At 35.5% G+C, this 27881-nt stretch overlaps 1 protein-coding gene across 2 annotated transcripts in view; it reads left to right on the forward strand.

Annotated features, from left to right (window-relative positions):
* LOC145680882 (cytochrome P450 2J2-like) overlaps nt 1–27881 on the forward strand; it is an 86444-nt gene that overhangs the window by 34359 nt on the left and 24204 nt on the right. For both annotated transcript variants that reach the window (XM_081752030.1, XM_081752029.1), the window contains exons 6-7: nt 8934–9048; nt 14673–14853. In XM_081752030.1, coding sequence (XP_081608156.1) covers nt 8934–9048; nt 14673–14853 — 296 coding nt within the window. The remainder of the gene's footprint in view (nt 1–8933; nt 9049–14672; nt 14854–27881) is intronic.

Below are 27881 nucleotides of genomic sequence, written 5' to 3' on the forward strand. Positions count from 1 at the left end.
AATCCAAGAAATTCACAGACATCATATTTACGATTACAAATTCACATGGACCAGGATCAAACCATGGATTTCTTACACTAAACGCAAATGCTCTGCCACTAGAAATATAGAGCTTAGGACTTTGGCTATACCCGCAACACTGCCAAAATTAAGCAAGAAATTTTATATACGGAGTTTCTAAATGGATGAAGTGTTGCCTAACTTGTAACAAAACAAAAAATTCACGAATCAAGATAGTTGAATTATTCATGCATGAATTTCTAGCAGAAATAATTGTTAGAATATCGTGTCTACATTTAAATGTCTTTTCGTTTATAACAAAAACTGTATAGTTCATTCATAACAATATTATTTCATTTTTTCTTTAATTTTTCCCGCTTCTCTTTTCTAATTAGTGGTCCCGCGTAGCGTAGTCGTTAACGCTATCGCCTTCGGCGCTAGCGGTCCCAGGTTCGACTTCCGGTGGGGTGCTCGGTCGAAAAAGTGTAGAAAGTTTCTTCAGGCCAGCCATACTGAATGAGGTTTTCCTAGGTAAATGCTGGGGTGGTACCTAACATATAGGTCCCACGCGCCTCTTCCTTCTTTCCCTTTCCCCAGATTGTATGCTCGCCGAGGGAGGTCATCCCTCCAAACGTGACGGGCTAACATGGCCATAGATGCCGAAAACCCAGAAATCTAAACCCTAAATCCTAAATCTTTTCTAATTAATCCTTTATGTGCATAACGTCATGTCACTTTGTTATATTTAATTTTGCTTCCATTGATTATTTTGAGAAATAAGAGAGATTATCAGCTGCAAATACTTCATTTTTATCACTTGAAGTCACTTCTCTACAAGAAATATATATATGTATTGACCTATTGACCTCTATTGGGATCCTTAACATATTTATAAAATGAATATGTCATAGATGCAGTGATTAAATTGGGCCAGTATGCATTCCAATAGCACATTAATATGCCAGAAATCATATGAGTTGTAAAGATTTAAAAATAAGCTCCATTATATTGAAGTATGCCTAAGAAAGGTCTACGCATATGAGCATCCCGGTTGTAATTTACCTAATTCTGAGTAGATGATCAAAGTCGAACAGGCTAATAGTAAACCTCAAATATTGTTATTTCTATTCATAAATGACATAAGCGGACATCGATCTAGTTCATCAATCAGACATCAACTATGTATCCTAATGGAAATGAATTGCGTATGTATGTTTAATTTTCATGATTGCTTTCATTAATAAATGCATAACACAGATTGATTTTCTAAATCTATGACGCAATATACTTAAGATATACGTGCATACACACATATAAATGAATGAATACTGTGATGGATATATAACTTTAATATTGCATAGTTCTCTTTTCTAAAGTTAAGAGGCACGTGTAGAAACCATACAACTAGTCGGTACACAATATGTAGAGAAACCACATTAGTCCGTTTTTTTCAGTTACTAAGTATAGAGCCACGAAAAAAAGTGTACAAAGCAGCAGGGCCGTGCTGGGATACTAATGAGGGCGGTGGACAATTGTACTAAAAGGGTGCCGATACAAACGGGAATATACGGGAATATATATATATAGTATGGATGCCTTTCTATATCAAAATCACCAACAAATTTGTTTTAGTATTAACGTAAATAGCTAATTTGTGGAAACCTTGAATCAAAATCTTCTTTACTAGAGAAAAAACTTTTTAGTTCCTCTAATAACATTTCTGTCAAATAAAAAGAAGCTAAATGTATCAACAATTTAATATAGCCCTATGGACACAGGAGGTTCAGTGCCGCATTTACAAAAGCTCTCCATTGATTTCTGTCCTTAGCCTACTGGACCCAGTTTCTACTTTATATTCTAATCTCTGCAGAGAACCATTTTAATATTGTCCTCCCATCTGCGCCTCGGTCTTCCTAATTTTCGTTTTCTTATTTGGATTTCCAGTTAGAACTTTGAAAGCGTTTCTAATTTCTTCCATTTTGGCTACAACATGCCCATTTGAGCCTCCTAGACTTGATGACCCTAACAATGTTTTTGTAAACAGTATAAAATTATGCAGTTCCTCGTTATGAAATTTCCGCTATTCCCCATTCCCGTTCCTCTTGGAGCTCGAATATTGGTTTAAGAATCTTGTTTTCAAATACTTTCAGTCTGCGACTTTCCCTCAGATTCAGTGACCATGTTTCGCAACCATACAGCACAACAGACATGATTATCATTTTATATTTTAAGCTACAAATTCCTCAACATAATTCACGACAACAAAAGATTTTTAACTAAATAATAACACGAAATCCCTGCTTTCAGTTGACATCAATTTTTTTTAGTGATTATGGTTTTGGTCTGTTAATAATGATTCTAGGTATTTGAAAGTATCTACTTTGTCGAAAGAAAATATTATTTGGTATTTTAACGCATCCATAAAATGCAGTATTACAATCCCGACAAACTTTCATTTATTTAGTTTTCTCTGCATTTACTTTTAAGCTCATATTTCTGCAAGCATTAAGTAAGATTTCTGCATTCCTTTCTATTGTTCTATCATCCCCTATTAAATTTACACCATCAGCCGCCATAACCTGGTTAATACAATTCAGCTTTAGGACCTGATTCCTGTCTTTGATTTTCCTTATAGTGTTTTCCAGAGCAAAGTTAAATAATAATGTCGACAACGCATCTCCTTCTTTCAGGCCATTCTCAACGTGAAAGCTCGTGAACAAGAATTTCTCTACTCGAATCTTACTTTGGGATTCATTTAAACATGTCTTAACTAATCTATCTTTTTCGGTATTGCAAATTCTGTAAGCATGTTGTACAATGTTTCCCTCCTACCCTAGTCTAAAGTCAATAATTGATGTGCCAGAATATTGTATTCCCATTTCGTTTCAAGTATTAGTTGAATAGTAAATATGTGGTCGATAGTTGATCGATTTTACCTACATCTGCTCTGATAATCTCCAATAATTTCATCTGCGTATGGAGGTAATCTTTCTAATAGAATGTTTAAGAGGATTTATTGGATGTTGACGGAAGAGAAATGCCTCAATAATTATTAAATCAGTTTTGTTGCTTTTCTTCTGAACTGGAACAATGATTGATTCTTTTCACTGTTGTGGTAATTCCTCCTTGTTCCAGATAAGGAGAATGAGTTTGTGTATCTTGCTCTACAATTTTTCCCTTCCAGCTAAAATGAAGTCAACCAGGATTTCGGAGATGTGTGTTTCTTCAATTTTTTAATTGCGATTTCTATTTCTGTCTGGTTAGGTTCTGGAAAATACGGTTATGCTGTATGCATTTCACTTTCTCCACGCACATTATTTTTTGGCTATGTGTTAAGCAAATCGTCAAAGAAATCTTTCCATCTATTTAAGATGCTATCTGATCAGTGAGAACGAATATGTAAGCACGCACGAATATATAAGCACGAAATTGATAGCCTTTCTTAAGTCCGTTAATGCATTTATACATGTCCCGAATGTTTTTATTTTTACTATTATCTTCAAGTTAATTAATTTTAGCTTTCAAAAATCGCGTTTCTATGTTCTAAAAGTTTTGGAAGCTTTCCGTTGGCGACAGTGACATTTTATGTAGTTTTTTCGTTCGGATTTGTAGCCAACGCTGTTTCTTCTCTTTTCTCTTCTCTGCTACTTTAGTGCATTCCTGGTTGAACCATGCTTTGTTCCTACGTATTTCTGCTTGTCCCAATATTTCTTTTGCTGAAATTTTAATATTATCTCTAATTTTAACCAAGTATCCTGAACACTAGTGCACTCCGAACCTAATAAACCGAGAATCTATTCGACACTTCAATCTGGCTCCCCTCTCACCTGACTCTCCTCTAATTTCTTTAAATTAAACCGCTCCGTTTTCAGATATTGAATATTTCCTTTATTCAACGATAGTCTCTCTCTTATTATCATAATCAACTCCTCTGGACGATCTAACATGAGTTGTGCTAGACTGTTTTCTTCTATCTACTAAATCATGATCGATTTGATTATGTATTTTGCCGTCTGGTGAGGTCCAAGTATATTTATGAACGTCGCGATGTGGGAATTTTGTAATCATCACGATAAGGTTTCTGGATTTGCAAAGTTCACGAATCTTACGCCGTTGTCACAACCATCCTTATGCAGACATTTATTCCCTATAATCTGTTTGAAAATACCTTCTCGTCCTACCTTCGCACTGAAACCATCTAACAGAAATTTCATATGGCATTGCAGAAGATGATCAAATACCCGTTCTATTCTTTCGTAAAAAACTTTTTTTAAATTGTCATCCTTATTTTCTGTTCGGGTATGCACATTTAAAATAATAATATTACTCCACCGACCCTTAAGACAAGTAAAAGAAAATCTATCATTAACAAATTCAACCCATGTAATTGCTGATATTACGTATTCGTTTGTGAACGAAAAGTCTTGATCCTAGTTGGTAATTTTTAATTCGTTCCCCGTAAAAGAATGTAAAATTTCCCGACTTGACTCCTCCATTTCCTTATCATCTAACTTCCTGATATCCTACTAGGTCTATCTTCTATTTCTAAACTCATTCGTTACACATTTTAACGCGCCTGTCCTATAGAAACTTCTTATCTTCCATGTTCCAATTTTCATGTCGATTTTACTTTGCTGAGCGCGTGCCAAGTTATCAGTTCTGACCCGAGGATTCTGCGAATATATCTGAACAAGCCTTTTTTTACAGGATGAGTTGTTAGCCTCACTTTAATCCCCAAGCTGGAGGATCACCCCTTGTCTGTCCGCGACTGTCCAGTATATTCGCAGCTAACCTCTATATTCCAGAGGCCTTCTCGTCGATCCACAACCTGAGGACGCGCCGTGCCGTGGAGACTGGAAGACCACATTTTACGGAAATTAATATAGCTATATTTTAGAATTACAAAAGATACTGATTATCCGAACAATGATTTAAAACACATAGAAACAATCAATATGCTCGGATATATGGATGCATATTAAGACTGTGAAAGCTTCGATGTCGTAAAAATCGTAAATTAGAGACTAATGTCAGTGTAGTATTTCATTAATGCATCGTACGTTTGACTATCCGAACTATTCTTGATGTATTGCATTGTTTCGTTTTATAGCTACATAACTCTATAATATTTATGTATGTGATTATACTCTTTACCTGTTCTGCCAATAGCAACTGTGTGAATTTATAATACACAACTGAAATACAGAAAAATATTTTTTTTTTAATGTGATATTTCGCAAGGCATCTCATTGAAAGGGCGCCTTGTATTCTTCACAGCTTCTTTATTAACAATCACTATTCGAATTTATTATACAAAGCTGGCACACAGGATAACTAAAACCACTTATCTATAATGTGATGTTTCGTAGGGCGCCTTATGTAGAAGGCGCACTGTACCTTTCACGGATTCTTTACCAATAGTAACTGTATGTATTTATTGTACAGAACTGTAGTATACAGAAGAGTAAATAATCGTTCATCTTTCGTGTGGACTCGCAAGGGCGCCTAATGTAAAGAGCGCACTGTACCTTTCACGGGTTCTTTACCAATAAAACTAAGAATTTATTACTAAATCTTGTACCTTTATTTATACTGTGATGTTTTGGAGGGCGCACCGGGACGTGTCCCGGTGGGCCAGCACGGGCCTGCAAAGCAGAAAGGGTGAATAGTTTAGAAGTAGTTGTACATTTTATTGTTCTCCTGTTGAATTTATGAACTAGACTTACATGATTTCCGCAACTTCAGGCTCATTGGTTGCAAATTGATCAGTTTTGTTTTGCTGGTTATGTTAATTCTTCCTAACAAAAATCACAAAATATGTCAATAACAACAAGCGGTATTTATAAATGACAAAAATAGACTCCATATAATCTCTACTGATTTAAGTTATAGAGTGCATACCACTCTATATACTTCTATAGATTGAAGGTATAGAGTACGTTAGATCTACCTTTGCACCTCGGAGATTTTCATTCTTAATGTATGACTTCGATCAGCACTGTGATCTTTATCGCCATCACGACCGCCTGTTTTACTTAATACCTGGTCACTCACATCAGTTTATAATTATGAGGAGTTTTGGGATTTTATAAGTGATGAGATCTGAAACTTTTTATTATCGTCGTAAACGAATCATTTCCTAATTCCAACAATCCACTAATGAGGTAATTAGGAAAGTGAACACCATATAAGGTGAATTGTGGATTACGGACTCGGTGATAGCTAAATTCTTAAGATAGATGCTTCTTCATAACCACTTATTTTCGGGTCTTCATAAAATATATCAGGAGAAAGTTCCATTAAGACCCATCATTTCAAGACTAACATCCTACATTTCAGAAAACACGTCCATTGTTAGACACGTCATCAAGAACAGTATGGAAGTTTTGCCAGACACTAAATCCCTAGTCAACACAGACAACTTACACTTAGCTTTCATATACATTATTGATATGCTCAATTCGATCCCAATCAATCTAGCTACAACATGTATTCGGTCAAGATTACGATAATACAAAGTTTCAGGTCTCATCACTTATAAAATCCCAAAACTCCTCGAATGTTGTCTAAATAACAGTTATTTCTTATTTGAAAAAAAATCTTCAAATGAAAAGACGGTCTAGTCATGGGCATCTCTCTGTTACCCTTTCAGCTAATATAGTCATGAGTCAGTATGAAACAAAAGGCCTCAGTAAAAAGAAATTCAAATTCATTACTTATTTTCATTGATTATATTTATCTTATCTCATACTTTATCTTATCTTTTATAAGAATTTAGCTATATCTATGAAAGTATAAAATTAAGTGTGGAAAATGAATATCCAAAGAGATATTTGTAAATACTGATGCAATAACAAATTTTGAACTTCAGTCTATAGAAAGAAAACTACTTCTGACTCCTTTTATTAACATTCTCATCGGCACGTTCTCATCTAAAGGCATTATTTTAAAATAAATAAATAAATATTTCTAAGAGTTTCTAGTTTATCAAAGATGAGACAGATTTAAAACAACGTATATATATTCTGTTTGTATAACTCATCACATACTGGAAAAATGAAGTACAAAAGGTCAACATGGAATATAGCAACACGTGTCTTATAGTTACTTTAAAATGACAAGAAATGGGTTTCTTTACCTCTTTGGCAAGGGATTTCAGAAAAGTTAAGAAAATAAGCAATACATTTAGTATCAATTTTGCAGTAAAATCGGCAACTAGCTTTGAAAGGCTTTCGTCGACCTACAGAAAACTCTATAGGAATCAGTTAGCGTCTCCAGTGGTCTATGGAATTTCTTGCATGTTTACTAAGTTCTCTATAGGAATGACAAAGAGGAATATTTTCATCACAATAAAATAATATTAGAGACACTGGGGTGAGAATCTCCCCCCTCCCCCCCACACACATCTGCATTGTCCAGGCAGTTACAAGAAAGAAGAATAGTTGGAGTTTTATAGTTCTGTTCTAATTATATTGACAGAAATGGCTTTGAATCATTTTTCCAAAGAGCAGAAGAATCATTACTCAATTTTGATACTGGTAATTTAGTTCATAGATAAGACAACATAATCACCAACTTCAAAAAAAAAAAAAAAAAAAAAAGCATGATTTCTGAATTATTTTATTTTATTCTCCACAGTACATCAATTCCACAGATTCTTAACTATAAAATTCATTTTTGCACACGTTTATAAAAGGTAAATCAATTTTTATTTCAACAACAATTGTCATAGTCCGATTATTCTTGAAGATATTAAGTCTGGACCTGATAACAATGTTCTCAACGCGGAAGTGGCTGTCACTTATCTACCTTCGCAGTTCATATATCTGATATAAAGCACTAGAAAATACATTATTTCAAGTGCAAATTTGAAAAGAAGCATATTGAACATAACTTTATAAATTTAATATTGTTTAAAATGTTAAGTCTTTTTCACCTGCCATAAAGTAAAAGTTTCTAATGAAACATTCTTAGATAGTTTAAATCAAAATAACAAGTCTGGACATTCCAATGTACATTACAAAATGACTTCCACGTTCTTTAAGTTGTGAAAATTGTTTTAAAAAAGTTTAAAAGTGACATACATTTTGTTGCTTTCAGATGATTGTGCTGCCACATTTATTTTACTTGAAATAACGTCAAAATAATTATAAACTGGTTTGACATGACTAAGCACCAAGTGAAATGAATGTACTACCCTTCAAGATCACAGTACTGATCGAAATGACACATTAATAGTAAAAATTTTCGAGGTACAATGAGAGGTCTAATGGCCATAGAATTTTCTTTAACACCGAGAATTAATGTTGTATTAAATTAAAAAATAAAACATGGAAACTTGACATGGATGTAAGCATTATCTGTAATTACTACACGATGTTTCAAACTTGATATTTGTAGTAATCATATCAATAACTAAATTTAGTGCGTCATTCGCAAACCTTATCTATACACCAAAAGCGATTATATGAAAAAAAAAATGTTAAAGTCTGTTGTAATTCATAAGATTACTTTCTGTTAAATATTGACAGAAACAAATAATTAAAATCTATATTATGCTTAGTTATGTGACGAAGCCACCTACTGCATGTAAAAAAAAATTATAAAATATTTTGAATAAATTTGTGGTATACTCCATACTTTCAGAGATACCTGCGTAACCACCAGTAGAAATGCATGCTTTATCTTTCCTTGTTGTTTTATCAGTAACTACGAAACATATGGACTATATTAAATGATTTTCAGTTATTTACAACTACGTCTTCTTTACGACAAAGTGGACCACCCCAATTGGTCCTGGAAGTTGATAGAAAGAAATCAAGAAGAGGAGAAGATATATAGTTCTGTTATTTTTTATGTACATGAGCTAAATAATAATAGGCAAAATTTTATTTATACTTTCTTTATTAATAAATGCATTTACGTTCTTGTAGGAAACAATTGAAAACCATAAACAAACTTTGAATCCTTCCGACCCACGGGATTTTATCGATGTTTATCTGATGGAAATCGAAAAGAATTCTGGAGACCCACAGTCATCTTTTTCTAGTAAGTACACTTTTCCAGTATTATCACTCGACACTCGAGACGAATATATTTTCATTAGGAAACCGCAGTTGAGGTACTGATTCCTTAACATCATAAGTTTATATGTAACTCTGAATTAAGAGCGGAATAAATTTCTGTCGCTGAGCTATTTGAGATAGGAAGATGTAAAATTATATGTTCTTCAACGATACCAGAATGACGAAACATTAAACTTGAACTTCCATGCAGATATCAAGGCACAGAGCTATTAGCTGAAAGATATATATAATACAAAATTAGCAGAGTTATATAATACAAAATTATGATTTAGAAACGAAGATGGTAAATTTTTAAGAGAAAAAATCAAATTTTTCTGTTACCTTTGCTAACTTTATCTAGAAGGTTTAATTGACTCTTTAACTTATTCAACAACTACCAACATTATAAATAGTAATAAAGATCACAACAGTATGAAAACGTTAAAATAATAACAGAAGAAAAAGAAGCTGAATATGTTTATCAAATGACAAAATGATAAAATTAAATTTTTGTCAAAAATAGCGTAAATAAAAGGATATTGTGTATTGACTTACTAAGGGGGGGGGGGTTAAACCACGAAACTTTTCCCTTTCATACACCACTGACTGAAAATAAAATTATTAAGTTCCAGGGATATAAATAATCTGTTCTTAGCCAATGACCAATTTTTGAAAAAGATCTAAACCTACCAATATATAGGGTTATTCAAAAAGCGCGCCGATTTTGGATCGTCTGGCAAATATTTGTTTCTTAGTTGCCGACATTGTTTTGTATTGTTGCTCTACCCACAAACATTCCGATTGTCGCCTTAATGTGAATTTCTCGCATTTCTTCAGTCTGTGTTTAGCCATGGAGCAGTTTACTGTAGCGCAACATGTGCTAACTGTGAAAACTTTTTATCAGAACGGAGAAAGTTATACAGCAACTGTCAGGTGACGTCGCGCGGTTCTAGGGCGAAATGAGGCATCGAATGAATCAACAATTCGCAGACTTATGAAAAAAGATTATTGAAACGGGTTCAACAGTGAACATTTAAAGTCCTTGGCGTCGTCGTAGTGGTCGTTCTGAGCAAAACTCAGTCGTCGGCGAAAACAAAGTGGACACTTGTCAGGTAATCATAGCGAATTTCATGAACAGAGTATTGCATGCCAGCGCAGTAGTGGAAGTCATATGCCCGACGTCATTCACCATACCTTAAATCGGAATGTGTGTTGAACATGTTTGTGAATTTTGTTGATGCGTTTTGAAAAAATAAAATTCATAATTTGATGTAACAGAACAGGCACGCTTTTTGAATAACCCTACTCGACTATCATATACATTGTAACTATTTTATACGTATGTGAGACTGAAGTGAGGTCAAGTAGATTTCATTAACTCGAATTGACAAGTCCTTCCCTCTAGTCTAGTAGCTAGGGTGTGCGCTTTCGTTGCACAGGATCGATATCCTATGGGGAAGCATTAAAAAGCGTGAGCTCATTACGGTGTTTCGGTTTCCATTTTAAACTGTGGGTCCACGCCCACATTATTATTATTATTATTATTATTATTATTATTATTATTATTATTATTATTATTATTATTATTATTATTATTATTATTATTATTATTATTATAACAAGATTTAAGATTTCAATCCTGTATCTGAAGTCAGAAAAGAGTCAAACCAACGAGCGATAAGGAGGGGTATGTGAAGTATGCAGGGTTTATGAAGGGAGCACCAAGTAAACAAAGTTGGGAATCACTATTATAAGTTGTTTATCTTTGTAAATCCTGTATGATAATAAGCAACTAAATTTCACTGGTCATAGAATTATCGACTTTTGTCCTTCCTCTTGGATTAGATTGTCTTACCTAATTCACTTTTATATTTATTTATTTCTATTTGATTATTTCGGTTACTTGGTGCATGAGCTCACCACCAGGTTACTTTTTTCACAAGTATTGACGGGTGATTCACTTTGATGGCTTACCGTTACTATCCAGATGGTAATTCTTTTCTTGGTTGACCGTGTATGCTAATATTCAGACCTCCTTTTATTGAATAGATGCTGATACCTGGGATCACAAAAATATTAATGGATCTAGCTGTGCTATGTAAGTAAAAGTTCAAGGATGGCAACATTAGTGACCTCCTCAGCGGAACCCACACCACAATTCATTATCGTCATGAACTTAATATTAGTGCCTTTCACTGAAATTTAGTACAAGTTTTTCAAGATTCCACCCTCAAGGCAACCTTGCTCAAACACCATAAGCATCTATCCAGTCTCAAAGGAACAAAAGAGTCCCACAACACAACTCATTACATTACTCGAAATAGGAATGGTCTCCTTCGAGATTAACAGCTACAAGATTCAAAAATCAAGCTCCTTTTCCGCCCCTTCAGGATGGGTGACAGTCATCGGAATGTCATACATGGCACCCGATTATTGGAAACCTCGACAGCCAATCACAACGCAAGATTCGGTTAGCATATAAATCAAACTTTCTCCGTATATACAGTATGAAGCTAATACCAAGTCAAGACAACACAGTATGACCTGGCTGCTCCTTTCTTATCCACTTCTATACTGACTTTTCTATTCCAATTTCATATTCGATATAGGTTAAGTGACAATGGCTTCCTACTTGCAGTTACACATTCGTTGCGGGAAATTAATCCGTTTCGTTATACCATTTGAGTACGTTACGGTCTTCGCTCGTTATTACTTCATTTTGCTGACGCCCCCAATCAATCAACTACTTCATTTTATTGTGAATCGCATTCCATTGAGACGTCATTCCGTTTCAGATTTGGAGACAAGGGATGTTTATCCCTTTATTCCATAACTCGAAAAATTCTTCATACTCTGTCTGTCTGTCTGTACACTGTCTTCACAATTAATTGTAACACGCATACAAATATTTTAAAGTAGCACGTGCATAAAAAGTATGTGTGTCAAAGTTAAGAAAAGACAAACAATAACAGATAATCTTCTAGTTAACACTGTGTTTTGCTTCATATACAGTACTAAATAAATATTTTTTCCAGCATAATAAAAACTATTTATTACTAGCGTCAATTATCCGCTTCGCTGAGTTAAAATAAGAAAATTTAGTAATATCATTCGTTAGTCACTTTTTTCTATTACTGAAGCGCCTTTAATATCGGCCATTTTCGATCATTTTCTATATCTCCCCCTCACCCAAGCTGCAAGGTTGAATTTGGATTTAAACGACATCGGGATATTTCGTGATATTATAAGGTTAACAATGTTGCCAACCCAACATAAAGTTATTATTTCAAATGGCACTACGTCAGCTTGTTACATATTTCAAATCTAAAGCATCTGAGTTTTTCTGTTGTGGAAAAAATAATTATTCTTCATTGATTTTAGCAATTTTTTATTATAAGTACACAGTACAATTACAACGTAGCTAATCGACACTCTCATCATTTACTTTTTTTTTTCTTTTTTACATCCAATTAATGTTTAACTGGTTTGTTCTATGTATTGTTCTTCTAAATAGCAACTACAGAACATTTTCCCTAAAATTCAACCAAGTTCAGACCTCAAAATAGCACATGACTTAGTGAATGAACGTCATCATAGGAAAATGTATAACATGTAGTCTACCATTATCGTATTTCGGCTGAGTTCACTTAGGACTATGATATACATGGTGTTAATGAACTTATTGTCTCAAATTTAGGAGATCATTGATAAATGAAAAGAAAAAAGTTCTAGTAGTAGTCGGGAAACGCCTTAATTCAGAGGTATAATTCGCCTAAAATGCGAAACACCACGTTTTAAAATGCTCTTGCTTGAAAATTATGGGACCGCTCGGGAAGCGGTTCAAGATATTCTACAGGAACCAATGTGAACTCTGTCTAAATATCTAGGTTTCGCAATCCCTCGCTACCGCTGTAACGAATTATATAAAGCATTTGTGTACGGAGATACTCTTCTAAATACTACTCATTGCGTGGGAGCCAGAGATGGAGTGGGTCAGTGGGTTCTGGGTCAAGTTTTGTGTTTGTCAGTGGGTCGTGGGTCAACAGGACTCATTGCGACCCACCATGACCCACTCTGCTCAGTGCATTGGACAGTATCTTCTTAACACTGGTGAATTTGTCTACGTTTTGCTTTCATGGTCTCCATTTTTCTTCCTTTTTCACTTGTTTCTATTTACTTAACCGAAATGACTATATCTACGTGAAGAAAGAACTTCAGGCACTTTTGGATTTTGATATTTGTAATTGTAATAATAGCAACAGTAGTAATACTTGACTTTCGAGGGACAGTCGAATTTTACACTGTTTTTTTTATTTTCCTTTACGTTGGCCTACTTTACCTTGATTTGAGACCTTCAAATTTCATCCTATTTTCCACTAAAAAGTATCTACAATTCAACAAGGAAATAATTATATATGATAATTAAATTGAAATTCATCGTAATAGGACTTATGACAAACACTTTACCATTTTAAATCGTGAAGGTCAGATCCACCGTTATTGTAACAGAGTGGTGCTTGAGCAATTGACCATAGAAATTCAAACTCCGATTAGTGGTAATTTCACAGCCTTGTTTTATTACAAGTGTAAACTCTTTATTCAGCTGAGAGAAGGGCGTAGGTCATGGGTCAGAGTTGTTGACGATAGTTTCTGGTGGATCAGAATGGGATATGATAGGTCATAAGTCAGAGTAGGTCATGGATCAAGTTTTCATTGACCCATGCCATCTCTGATGGGAACCAAAGGATTGTGATTCAAGGATACTTAGATAAAGTGCATACAAGTTTCTTCGTAACTCCTTGAACCGCTTTCGAGAGATCTTATGATTTTCAAACCAGAGCGTTTTATAACATGATGTTTTGAATTTTAGGCCCTTTACAACACTAAAATGAGACGTTTTTTGACCCATGTTTATTAGAATTTTTTCTTTCATTCGATATGGGAATTACCTCTTAAACTTATGACACTGAGTTCATTAACTCCCTGTATACTGTCAATGTGACAATTATTTATTTTATTTTATTTTATTTTAAGAAAAATCAAATAAAAGATGACAATAGCTCCATTATATGCTCAAATTTGTCCTAGCTGGGACAAACGGAACACGAATGAAATGTTAGAAATAATGAGGAAGAAAAGTACAATTTTAGATCCAATTAGAAAGAAGAAGGGGAATTGGTTGGAACATCAGCTGACATGAAAGACATGTTACAAAGTACGATGGAGTGAAAATTTGGACGGAAGAAGCAAAACAGGCTACAGTTTATATAAGGATTAAACAGAAAATTCCTAAGATAAGACAAAGAGGTTAGCTGAAGAGCGTATTGCATAGAAGCTTCTTAGTTGTAATAAGTGAACTGCCAATAACATAAAATATTTATGATGACAACACTGCAACTGTATTCGAAGTAATAAACACAATTTAAGCGGCTTGATGGCGAGTAATGTTAAATCTTTCTTCAAATACCGCACTTATTCATCAAAATCCTTTCGTTTTTGTGATTTCCCTTAAGTTATTAATATAAATTGCATATCTTAAAGCTTATTAACTCAGTTAACACGTTGAACAGGAATAATTATCTGAATGCTTGTTTCTCCTGATTACAGTTAAACAACTTCGAGGAATATGTTACGACTTGTTCATTGCTGGGCTTCACACTACTTCAGGGACCTTGAGCTTTTGTCTCCTGTACATGATACACCATCCCGAAATTCAAACGAGAATACAAAATGATCTAGACAGAGTACTCGGAGATAGTAGGTATCCTTCCTTACAACATAAAACAAGGTATGTAAAAGTATTGTCTTCAACTGAGATACAGATTTAATGTGTAATTAAGAAAAAGTTACATATATCCTTCTCTTCTTCATATATATATATATCTATATATATCTATATATGGTGCCTTCCATTTCAATTCAGGCAGAGCATGTACCATCACCATCTCAGATATTGTTGAAACTTTTTTTATAGCAACTAGACATGTTTTTAAGAGACCCATATTTTTTTGTTTTGTCGAAAAAAATTTTCCCGCCAAGTAATGGGCCATCAAAGACGGGGAGTACAATTTATGAATTGTGGAAGACATGGAAAATGGTCAACTTCAGAGCCTCACCATTCGGCTATGGAGACAGGTAGAGTTATAATTCTTGTTGTGGTGTGTACATAGGGATATAAATAAACTATATTTTATTATAGTTTGGTTTGCGCGTGCGTATCTTTTTGTACATAAATTAACAAATTAACGTCAATTTATCTGAAAAGTCGAAGTTTGCGAATTTTTTTCGAGCACTTCCGGTTCGAATTTTAAAATTCTGTTTTCACGGTTGGTAAGACCTAGTTACCCACTTACCGAAAAAAATTTTGTATCGCTTCTGTGTGCAACCGTTTTGTCGCAAAAAATTCGAGAAATTGTAAAATTTTCAAAAATCGCCATTTTCGGGCGCCATTTTCTCGAAAACACCATCTTTTAAAATTCTGAAATTTTGTCAGAAGGTTCAACTTTACATGAATAGTAAACACACCAAATACCATTCTCGACCAATGCTTCATGAATTAACTGCAGCCTTTTAAAGTTAGCGAAGTTTCGTTAACTTTGATGTCACAGTTAGCAACACTGGGAACAATAAAAGTACAATGATTTGATGATGTTTGTGGTTCACATTCATTAAATGAAGAATAAAAGGTTTTCTTGACTGGCTTTTTATTATTTTGATCAAAAAGGCTCTCTGAAATAGTAAAATGAGCCTCCCCCTACTCGTCCGTTTTCTTAAACCGAAATAATCTGAGGTGGAAATTACGATTACGAAACCACAAATTTTAAGTTTACTTGAAATGGCCGTCCAATAAATCCTGATGATCTATAAAAAGCCTGAACTATTACCTCAGTATGATTTGGAATGCTCCAGACAAAGTCTCAATTAAGTGCAATGTCATTACAGTGATCGAAAAAGGACAAAAAGTTTAAAAAATCTAAACGTTTTCTTACGCGTTCCAAAGAAATTTACTGACTTTTCAAACAGAACAATCCCAGCATAAGAATGGGTCACTCGGAATTTTATAGTATTCGACTAAAGTGTGTCAGTCCGCAACCTGCGAGGGAAGTGTGTGTGTGTGAGTGTATTGTGCAAATTTTAAGTTAGCTGCTACAAATCAAAGGTGCAGCCTGTATTGAAGCTGTCATAAGTGACCTATTTCCTTTAGTAGTATGATCCGCAGAAAATGACTGCTGTCTTCAAGAATGTGGTGAATGTCCTGGAGTGGAAGGAATAAGTGTGGAGTCTTTAATTATTGATCCTGATGAAAATGAGTGTTACGTATGCCATGTGGGAAAACAATAATCTCGTTAAAATCTGTGTCACTTTCTGTTTCCGTATCGTACATTGCTGATTTACCTGTACTTAAGAATTGTAATTTATGACTACATCAAGAAAATCCAAAGAGAATTAATTGCTACCGAAAAGCACCGTATAAAATTTCAAGATACAAATTCTATTTTACTTTATGTGGACTTCGTTGAAAAGTGGACTGTTATTCTGCAAAGTGAAATTCAGAGTTATCACCGGAATATGAAACAGCTGACAGTTTTGTTGTAATGAACGACGATAAAACACACGATTCGGCTCATGTACTCATAGTCATAGACAAGATTCTAAAAATACTCGAAGAAAAGCGAAAATATATTTTATAGAAAAAGGTTTGAATACGTGAAAATATGTGTCTACAATTTCCCAAACCGTGTAAGTGATTTCTGATGGTGCTGCATCCCACTTTAAAAATCGCGTTCAGATGTTCGAGATGCAGACAGGTCCGATAAAGCAGTGGTTTTGCAGTGAACCGGCCATGCAAGGGTCTCTGCGACGGTATTGGGAAGGGGGGAGGGGTAAAGAATGTGGCAAAGCGACATAGCCTTAGGCTAAAACAGATACACAGTATTAAAACCGCAGAAGAAAAAAATGAAATGAAATATTTAAGTTTTACGTCCCACGATTATGCCGGTTAGGCTAAAGGAGACTGTGATTATGAGAAATGATTAAAATGGTGGAATGCAGAAAGTGGGAGGAAACAGAATAACACGGAGAAAACCCACGAGCACGGTGTTTGTCCACCACAAAGCCCACACGGCGCGAGCTGGGATCGACCAGGGACCCCAAGCACCGGAAGTGAACGCTCTACCACTGAGCCACAGCTTCCCCACTAAAACCGCAGAAGAATTCGTGAGTATAGTGCAAGTACAAACTCCGGGTATTACTCTCGTTTTGTTGCCTGGAACTGAATTCGACGACTTCCGGAAGAAAAAAAGGGAAAGTATGCGACCGGTAACTGGTATTCAACGAAGTCATCTTCGGAAAATTGCGAAGTTTTTATGGCAGTAACGGGTCACCATGAACTAACTTCATGCTTCTCCCAAAATCGAACTTTTGCAATTAAAAGTGTAGATTTAAGAAATCTGCAAAAAGGAACTTTTGTTATATACATATATGTATGATAACCAGTGGTGCCTAGCAGAAATATTATGAATAAATCATGAATTATTTGAAGTTGAAGTGCTGTTTATGCTTCCACATGGACCTTTAACAGGATACAGGTTTCCAGGAGACCATAAGAGAAGTGAAAATAAGTGTTTTGTGACTATTGACAATGTGCTACGCAGGGGCGGATCCAGGACGGACTTCTGGGGAGGGGTTGTAATACTGCTACTTAGAGCTACTTTTAAGAGCTCCAAACTCTGGGATGAGTTTTATTTATATATAAAATAAGAAAGCTTCTTCTTCTGCGGGGGAAGGGGCAATATTCCCCCTAGATCCACTCCTGGATGAGCTGTGAGTGAACCAAGACCTATTGAAGCACCTGCACGGTTACATGCTATTAGCGAAGAAGACACCAACCAAGCAAATGATTGGTCCATGCAAAAAAAAAAAAAAAAATCAGTGAAATTTTGTTTCTGAAGACCATTTTAAGTAAGTGAACTTGAAATTTGTGTGTTTCGTAATCGTAATTTCCACCTCAGATTATTTCGGTTTAAGAAAACGGACGAGTAGGGGGAGGCTCATTTTACTATTTCAGAGCGCCTTTTTGATCAAAATAATAAAAAAACAGTCAAGAAAACCTTTTATTCTTCATTTAATGAATGTGAACCACAAACATCATCAAATCATTGTACTTTTATTGTTCCCAGTGTTGCTAACTGTGACATCAAAATTAACGAAACTTCGCTAACTTTAAAAGGCTGCAGTTAATTCATGAAGCATTGGTCGAGAATGGTATTTGGTGTGTTTATTATTCATGTAAAGATGAACCATCTGACAAAATTTCAGAATTTTAAAAGATGGTGTTTTCGAGAAAATGGCGCCCAAAAATGGCGACTTTTGAAAATTTTACAATTTCTCGAATTTTTTGCGACAAAACGGTTGCACACAGAAGCGATACAAAATTTTTTTCGGTAAGTGGGTAACTAGGTCTTACCAACCGTGAAAACAGAATTTTAAAATTCGAACCGGAAGTGCTCGAAAAAAATTCGCAAACTTCGACTTTTCAGATAAATTGACGTTAATTTGTTAATTTATGTACAAAAAGATACGCATGCGCAAACCAAACTATAATAAAATATAGTTTATTTATATCCCTATGTACACACCACAACAAGAATTATAACTCTACCTGTCTCCATAGCCGAATGGTGAGTCTCCGAAGTTCACCATTTTTCATGTCTTCTACAATTCATAAATTGTACTCCCCGTCTTTGATGGCCCATTACTTGGTGGGAAAATTTTTTTCGACAAAACAAAAAAATATGGGTCTCTTAAAAACATGTCTAGTTGCTATAAAAAAAGTTTCAACAATATCTGAGATGGTGATGGTACAATTTTATTTTTTTTTGCCTGAGTTGAAATGGAAGGCACCATATATCTATATCTATCTATCTATCTATCTATCTATCTATCTATCTATCTATCTATCTATCTATCTATATATCTATCTATCTATATATATATATATATATATATATATATATATATATATATATATATATATATCCGGTATATATATATCCGGTATATATATTTCTGTCGATATGTATTTCCTGTATGTGGGGGTGCCACAGCGGACGAGGGAGGCAAACTACCTGTTTGTTTGTTTTTTTTCATTACGTAGTTACTCTCCCCCGTACGCCGTTGTACCCTCCACATACATGAAATACATATAAGTTGAAAGCTTCATCCTTCAGAAACATAGATACAAAAATTATCTTCCTAGCTTAATTAGAGGGTGAGCTATTGGGGTTTAAATTGTGTCACATTAAGAAGCAACCAGAATGTGACTATTTCACAGCATTAGACGGCTCAATGGTCGTAATTCTGTAACGATGCATTTTTTGACACATAACCATATGAACGTTTTTGCTTGTCTACCTATAAAGAATCCACCCCTGAAATTTTGCCATACCTTTTTGTTACACCATATATATAGGGTGTTCATTTATTATGTAGCCAAAATCCACATGTGAAATTCTCACATCTAAACAATAAAAGAGTCCATATGAACATAAGGCGAAAAACTCGTTGTTTCAAAGTTACGAGATGACGAAATCGAGAAAATTGTAACTTTGAGGCTGCCTAGCTCAAAAACTATGAGAGATATCAACGGCAGTTGAAGAAATATTAGAGGAACTACTATGTTGTCTATCTAAATAACCATGTTTCAGAATTGGGTTGTACCGGCGCATATGGTTTTAGAGAGAGAGGAGGAAGAGCGGAACCTATACCGCAGCTCCCTCTATAAAATACGTTGCGCCGATACATATCAACTCTGAAACATGGTTTTTTAGATAGACAACATAGTAGTTCCTCTAATATTTCTTCAACTGCCGTTGATATCTCTCATAGTTTTTGAGCTAGGCAGCCTCAAAGTTACAATTTTCTCGATTTCGTCATCTCGTAACTTTAAAACAACGAGTTTTTCGCCTTATGTTCATATGGACTCTTCTATTGTTTAGATGTGGGGATTTCACCAGTGAATTTTGGCTACTACCCTGTATATATATAAGGCGTGTTCCATTAGGTAAATGCCGTTTTGAAATTCGGTCGGCATCTCGCGCATGCTTGTGGCAAGCCACGGTCGCCATTGCAGAAACATTCGACCTTGTTTACGTTTGTATGTGAGTAGTTAAAATGCCTCCGCCGACTATGAAACACACTCTGTGATTCGTTTTCTTAGTGCTAAAGGCATGAAAGTGACTGAAATTCATCGCCAGATTAGAGAAGTGTATGGATGAAACATTATGAGCTAAAGAATGATACGGAAATGAGTTAGAGCTTTTAAAGCTAGCAACATGTAAGTTTATGATGAGGAACAAAGTGGGAGACCTTCTGTCGTCCCTGAAGACGGTGCAGAAAGTTGACGAAAAAGTGAAAAAGAACAGACGCTTTACGATCTCGTCGTTAGCAGATAAGTTTCCTCAAGTTTCAAGAAGTGTTTTCTATAAAATTGTGACTCAACGCTTAAATTATCGAAAGTTGTGCCTACGCTGAATACCGAAAATGTTGACTGAGCTGCGTAAAACTAAACGTTTAGTCAAGGCGTTGATTTTCCTTGAGAGGTACACTGAGAAAGGTGATGATGACTTTTTAAGCAAAATTGTCACAGGCGACGAAAATTGGTTGACTTACGTTACACCAAAATCGAACCAACGATCCATTGAATGGCGGGATTCAACATCACCTAAGAAAGTGAAGTTCAGGGAAACAATTTCAGCCCGAAAAATCATGTGTTTGGGGACAGAAAAAGGTGTTACTTGTGGATCTTTTACCTCGTGGTGACACAATAAATTCTACGACGTATTGTGAGACCTTACAATAACTGCTGCGCCGTGCAATGCAAAACAAAACGTGTGGTACGCTGAGTAAGAGGATTGTTTCGCTTCATGACAATGCCCATCCACACAGGCCAACTCAAACTCAAAACCACTTCGCATTATTTGACTGGGAACAATTTGATCACCCCTTCATATAGTCCCGATCTAGAGCCTAGTAACAACACAGTGGCGTAGCCAGGGGAGGGCAAGGGGGGCCAGGCCCCCTTGCTCAAATTCTTACCCCCCTTGTGGCCTCCCACACAGGGTGATACTGCTATACGTCGACAAACGGAGTCACCACAAGTCGACTAGTTGATAGTCGCCACAAGTGAAACTACTACCGAAACAGCAGAAAGACCAACTGCAGAATACCATATGTTGCAGTAGTCTGCGTTCCGAGTAAAAAACTTCAGGCAGCTCTTTTGTTTGTAGTACAGCAAGATCTAATTCATCGAAATCTGTATCGTACATGCATTGACCTCACCATCTGAACGTTCATTTTAACCTCTGTCCCTTATCTGGTTATCTTCTTTATTTTCAACAAAGAATCAGAAAAAAAGCAAAATCAGTCAGCATTCTCATTCACTTGAATGTTGAAAGTCATATAAATGCTTGCTTACAAGTAGCATACACTACAGTAAAACTTGACATTTGCGTTGAACGAAAGAAGTCTTCGTACGCTACTTATTATAATTCGTACACTAAGTAATTAATTTCCATTGATTATGGCGACAAAACAAATGCATAGCATCCATTAAATAATTTGGTATTATTATTATTATTTTCAAAGAATCTTAATATCGAGCCGTCTTGTTTAATATACAGTAAAAGAAGAGAACACAAGTTTTTATCAGGTCCTATTTCTGCAATAATCATTTTCTGTTGTTCGTATCCAGATCGCTTGAGAAAAATAAGATACTGAATACTACCTACACCTAGTACTTGCTACCGATAATGATTCTCCCTCTCGACTACCTTCTGGACTTGTCTCTAGTATGTCTTTTTTCCTAACGCTCTTAGCCGTTGGCAACTCTGTAGAAACCTTCTGCTATGACTTAGCTAGCGATACTAGCGAATTCCAAGGAAAAGGATGACGGCGTTTGGTGGACCTATATTACTAACTAAAGCCTGGGGAAATGTAGTAAAAATCAGTGATTTTTAAAAATAAATCGTTCAGAACTATTTTGTTTTAAACGATTTTAACTGTACCCTAATCCCAAAAATACTACTACTAGAGAAATTCCGAAGCTTATCTATGCCAGTGCTACAATCTCCTGATTACTAACCATCAGGTAAGATACCGAGATGATACAACTTGGTCGCGGCAGTAATGCTATTTTTTTTGTAAAAGTGGTAGTTAGTCCCGTAACCAGGTTGTTTCATCCCGTTTTCTAATGTTTAGTAATCAGCGAGATATGTTGAGTTTGTGGGACTGGTCCACAGATATTCCATACAGTGAATTCAGTCAGTGAATACCCAATTTTATCGCAGATATATATTTGTTCTTTGTCAAAATATGAATCTCTAAGAAAATTAAGCATTCAGCATTTCTGAGAAAATTACATTGTAGGAATTATGCAGAACAGTAAATCAGTGGTGACGAATTTTTAACAGGGTACTCTAACTAATGGCCCTCCTTCAAATCTAATCTGAAAACTAACAATATTAATTTAGTATCGACTACAGGATAATAGCATTAAGTTGCTTCAACTACATTTGGATTCATTTTAAGGCTTTGAAACATTCGAAGCTCAAAGGATAGAAATGAGGGAAATGAATCGATATGGCAATAAAAATTTCCCTACTGCCGCCGAGGAAGAATTTTGGTAAACTCCTCAAGCGAAATATTTACCCACGAGGGATCATCACATCATCTTCTGAATCTTAAGTTGATGTTCTACTGCTGAGATTTGGCCATTCGGTATGACTGTGAAGTGTTTATGTATTTGAATTCACATCAAATTCTAAAAGCTAGTGAAGGTAAACAAACGAAAGAAAGAAAAATGCCACGTATGCTTCTTTTGGTATAAGGAGTCCCAATTGAAATGTCTGTTCTAACATCCTTTGATATTAGGAAAAGAAAAACACATTTCCTCTTTTTGCTTCAAAGAGTGTTTACTTTATAACTTTCATGAAGTAAAGGGAAATTCATTACTTAGTTTTAGATGCGGTATTATTATGCGGCATTAAACCAAATCTGAAACATGTGATATTTATTTACTTCCATCATTCCATCCGGCAAATTAGTGTGACCTGCACAAGTGGGAATTTTTCGGGCTGATAAAATTTGAGATGACTGCTGCCATACTATAACATTGAGATTCGCCTTATCTCAAGTAGATGCAGACATGTCAGAAGGTTTGATTCTTGTAGACTAACTAGTTCACAAGCTGTCGAAGATGAAGTCTGGAGAATATGACTCAACGAACAACATTCGAACAAATTTATCAAGAATGTTTGGAAACATGCAAAGAAAATGGTTTTGAAATTCCAGAGCCGGAAACAGATAAGCTATAAGGGTTCCTCGTGAAAACGAATTAGACATTTGCCTTCAAAATATTACAAATTCAATTTGGATGAATCTCTTCCTTCATTGGAGGCAGAAAACGAATTTTCTAAAGATAATGTACTAAGAGGCATTTTTCTGCCTACTATTGATAAGGCAATCACTGAGACGGAAAAACGATTTGGATCACGTAGCAAAATCATTAGATCAATCACCGCTTCACATCCAAAAAGTAAAAACTTCCTAAATTACAACATTGTCGAGCCTATGGACCAGCATTATGGAAGTGATCTGGAAATATTCAAATGTGAACACAAAATCCCTATAAGTTGTATGAAGACGAGAGTAACCCAAAGTTGATTTCTTGATGAATTTAGATCGTTAGATCTTGATGAAGTTGTTGATAAGTTTGCTGCTGCCCACAAGAATAGAAAGATCCTCTTTTAAGTAGAGGCATGAACCTATAAGTTATTTTCTTTCCTGTAAAAGTGTATTTCTCTGTTTCCACTTAAATCAACAAGCCACACTTGTTTTAAACGCCGTGATTAAATAACTAGTTCACTTACTTATATTAGAAATCAATTGTATTAATATACCCTAGTTGTTTGAAGTAGTAAATTCTTACATTTTCACTGTAAAAGAGTAAAATCATGAACAACAAAGATAAAAACATTCACACACTCACACACACACACACACACACACACACACATATATATATATATATATATATATATATATATATATATATATATATATATATATATATATATATATATATATATATATATTAATGTGAATACAATTTTTCATTAATTGGAGATAGCCCCCTCAAAATTTTCTTGGGCTCTTCATTGGCCCCTCCTGGAAAAAATTCTAGCTACGCTACTGCAACAACATGTTCCTGTATTTGAAGAAGCATCTGGGTGGTAAGTGCCACGACGACGATGATGATGAGTTCAAAATGATCGTGTTGTACGATTGTCAAATCAGGCAGCAGACTTCTATGAGTATGGTATTCCAGCCTTAATATCCGTGGAAACTGTAAAAAAGTAGATTAAGATACAGTGTTTCATGTAACAATAAAATTGTTACAAAAAGTATACTTGCTTTTTATTTTTATTTCAAAATGGCACTTACTTGAAATACACGCTTAGTATAGAATATTCTTCAGGTTAATTCGTATAGAATAGTTTATCAAAATGAATTTTTACATCAACTTTGTCTACTTTTGTTCTGTTTGGCACTTTGAACCAAAATTTTGCATTTTCCCCACTCATTTATTATATTAACCGTTTGAGGATGGTTATCGAGTTATGTTCGGCAACAAGAATTTTCTTCACTGCAAGCATGTCTAGTATTGTTCGCACAAATTTATTCTGCGAGATTGGTAACTTGAGTTCGAAAATATACCGCTGTCCGACTGCAAGGAGTTTCTTTCAGTTTCACTAGGCTGCGCTATCAATTTATACACTCGCTACTGCCATCTACTGTGAATTCACTGTTTCTGGTACGTTCCAAGTAGATAATTGTGGTACGTTTGAAGCAGATGGTTGTAGTGTTGTACCGTACAAGTGCTACAGAAATGACAGAAGAAGGCGTGTTCCCAAAGGTATTACATCAAAAAGGCCCGGACAAAAGGGCTAGGAGAGGAAGTCCCGAGTTGAAAGGGCCCTGGTCATAAGGGTTCCACGTCGAAAAAGCCTGAGATATAGCCTGAAAAGTGTAAAACGCACCCTTGCTACAAAAGTGCCACAACTCAAAAATTGTCAACTTTAAGTTATGTATATATTCGGATTAGTGAGCCTATCATCTATCCGGCAATATAAAAATCATGGTTCCAGCTTTTCTAGAATCTGCATGAGAGCCCTAATTTCATTAGTGAATAACATTAAAGTGAATGTTGGGAATAGGAGCTGGCAACATTGTGCCTTGTTTGCAGTCCAGCTGCTAGAAGAAGAAGAAGGACTAAAAAAAAAAAAAAAAGGAAAGAGAAGTGTGGCCGCATGGTGCTTGTAGAAGCTATTTTTCTTGTGTTACGTTCTTTTGTGGAAATAAAAGTGAATAGCTGGAAATAAAAACAAGGTTTCATTCCTCTAAAGTGTAGATCTTTTGATTTCTAACAACTGGCGACTGTAACAGGATACAATAGACCATGGAGGAAATGAAAAAACAGCGTAAAATCTTGAGAGCAGCATTCACTAGGTTGCATACGAACTGTTCGGAACTGTGTAGCGCAGAACTTAAAAACGAAAGTGATATTAGTGGTACATTTCAAGTGTTAGAAGAGAAATACATGAAAATGAAGGAGATAGATGAGAAGATAATGACATCAGCAATAGAAGATAATTGGAGCGAGAAAGAACTACTAGAAGAAACGGAGCAAGCAGATAAGTATTCTTTAAAATTCTACCAAATTAAAAACAAGGTTGAGGCTGCGTTGCATGCGTGTAAAACGAACGAGAGTAGTGGTAGCACGAGTAGTGAAAGAAACTTTAAACTTCCAGAAGTGGAAATTAAGAAATTTGATGGTAATTTGAAAAACTGGCTTCCGTTTTGGTCACAGTTTGTGCGCATAGACGAAGATAAACGGATTCTTAATGTAGACAAATTCCAATATCTCATTCAAGCTATTGTACCGAACACACGTGCACGTCAGTTCGTAGAAAGTTTTCCCCTGTGTGAAGATAACTACCCGAAGGTTATTCAGGGTTTGAAAGCGCGTTTTGGACGTGACGATATGTTAGTAGAGGTATATGTTCGTGAACTTTTAAAGTTAGTGTTTCATAATCTAAGTAACAATGGTAATCTAGAATTGATAGACCTGTATGACAAGTTGGAATCTCAACTTCGCGCTTTAAGTACTTTAGGTGTCACAACAGATAAATGTGCTGCCATGCTGTATCCCCTTGTGGAGTCATGCTTACCTGCTGAACTATTGCGTACGTGGCAGAGGGACAGTACAAACAGTGCAGACGCAACTTTAGAAAAACGTTTGGAAGACTTTATGTCATTTTTGCGGAAAGAAGTAGAAAATGAAGAAAGAATAGCTCTTGCTGTGTCCGGGTTTGATATACAAGACACCAGTAATGTGGGAAAGAAAAAGAAAGAACGCAGTAATCGTTCCGATTTTGTACCAACTGCCGCTGAATTAGTTAATTGTAAAAATAGTGCAAAGTGCATTTTTTGTGATCAATCGCACGCAAGTGAAAACTGTGTAAAAGCCTGTAATTGGACATACGAGGAAAAAATAAACATTTTGAAGGGAAAGGGATGCTGTTTTCGATGCCTTAAGAATTCGCACAAGAGTTCAAAATGTTATGCTAAGTTGACTTGTAGTGCATGCAAGGGGCGTCACGTTAGTGTTATGTGTAGTGGCAGAAATAAATCTAAGAATGCGTCAAGTAACGGTGATAAACAGACTCATGTGAAGCATGTTATCGAAAACACACTGACAAACAATGAACATTCCGAAACATTTTTACAAACATTGGTAGTAAAAGTGAGAGGGCGGAATTCAGAAAAGAACGTCAGGGCGATTATAGACACTGGTTCACAGCGATCTTATATCTGTACTAGCTTGGCGCAGGAAATGAACTATGAAGTATTACGAAAAGAAACTGTAGCGCACGCTCTTTTTGGAGGTGTATTTTCAGAACCATGTGAACATGACTGTTTTCGAGTTAGGCTAACCAACCTCAATGGTGATTATGCATGTAATTTTGAAGCACTGAATCAGGATGTTATTTGTAATAGTGTTACATCAATCATAGATGGTCCTTGGTTATCAGAGTTACGGGAAATGGGTATAGAAATATCCGATAATCAACCTGGCCCAATCGCAATTTTAATAGGAGCGGACATTGCCGGTAAACTTTTCACAGGTAAGAGAATTGCTTTGAAAGTTGGCCTGATTGCTATGGAGACATTGCTCGGCTGGATCTTAATGGGAAAAATAAACAGGAAGGATTCTGTTAGGTTTTCTACAATGCAAGTCACAACGATGTTTTGCAAATCAACACCTGTTTCAGACTTGTGGAAATTGGATGTTTTAGGCATAACTGATCCAGCGGAAAAGAAAACGAAAATGGAGGCGCAACAGGAAGTAATGGAATATTTTAACCAGACAACGACCATTAACGCTGACGGGAGGTATGAAGTAAAAATGCCTTGGCTAATGGAACATCCATCTCTCCCCAACAACATAGATACCTGTAAAAGAAGACTGAAGAATGTAGTTGCTAGATTGAAGGCTGAAAACTACTACGAAATGTACGAGAAGGTTCTGGAAGAGTGGGAAGATGAAGACATCGTAGAGGAAGTTCCTGCGGAAGAGATAGAGAAGAAAGGCTACTACTTACCTCATCGTCATGTTGTTAAGATGACTAGTAGTACGACGAAGATCCGTCCAGTATTCGATGCCTCAGCGAGAGAGAAAAATCATCCATCTTTAAA

The sequence above is a fragment of the Thermobia domestica genome, chromosome 3 (assembly GCF_964235325.1).
Source record: "Thermobia domestica chromosome 3, izTheDome1.hap1.1, whole genome shotgun sequence".
Taxonomy (NCBI): domain Eukaryota; kingdom Metazoa; phylum Arthropoda; class Insecta; order Zygentoma; family Lepismatidae; genus Thermobia; species Thermobia domestica.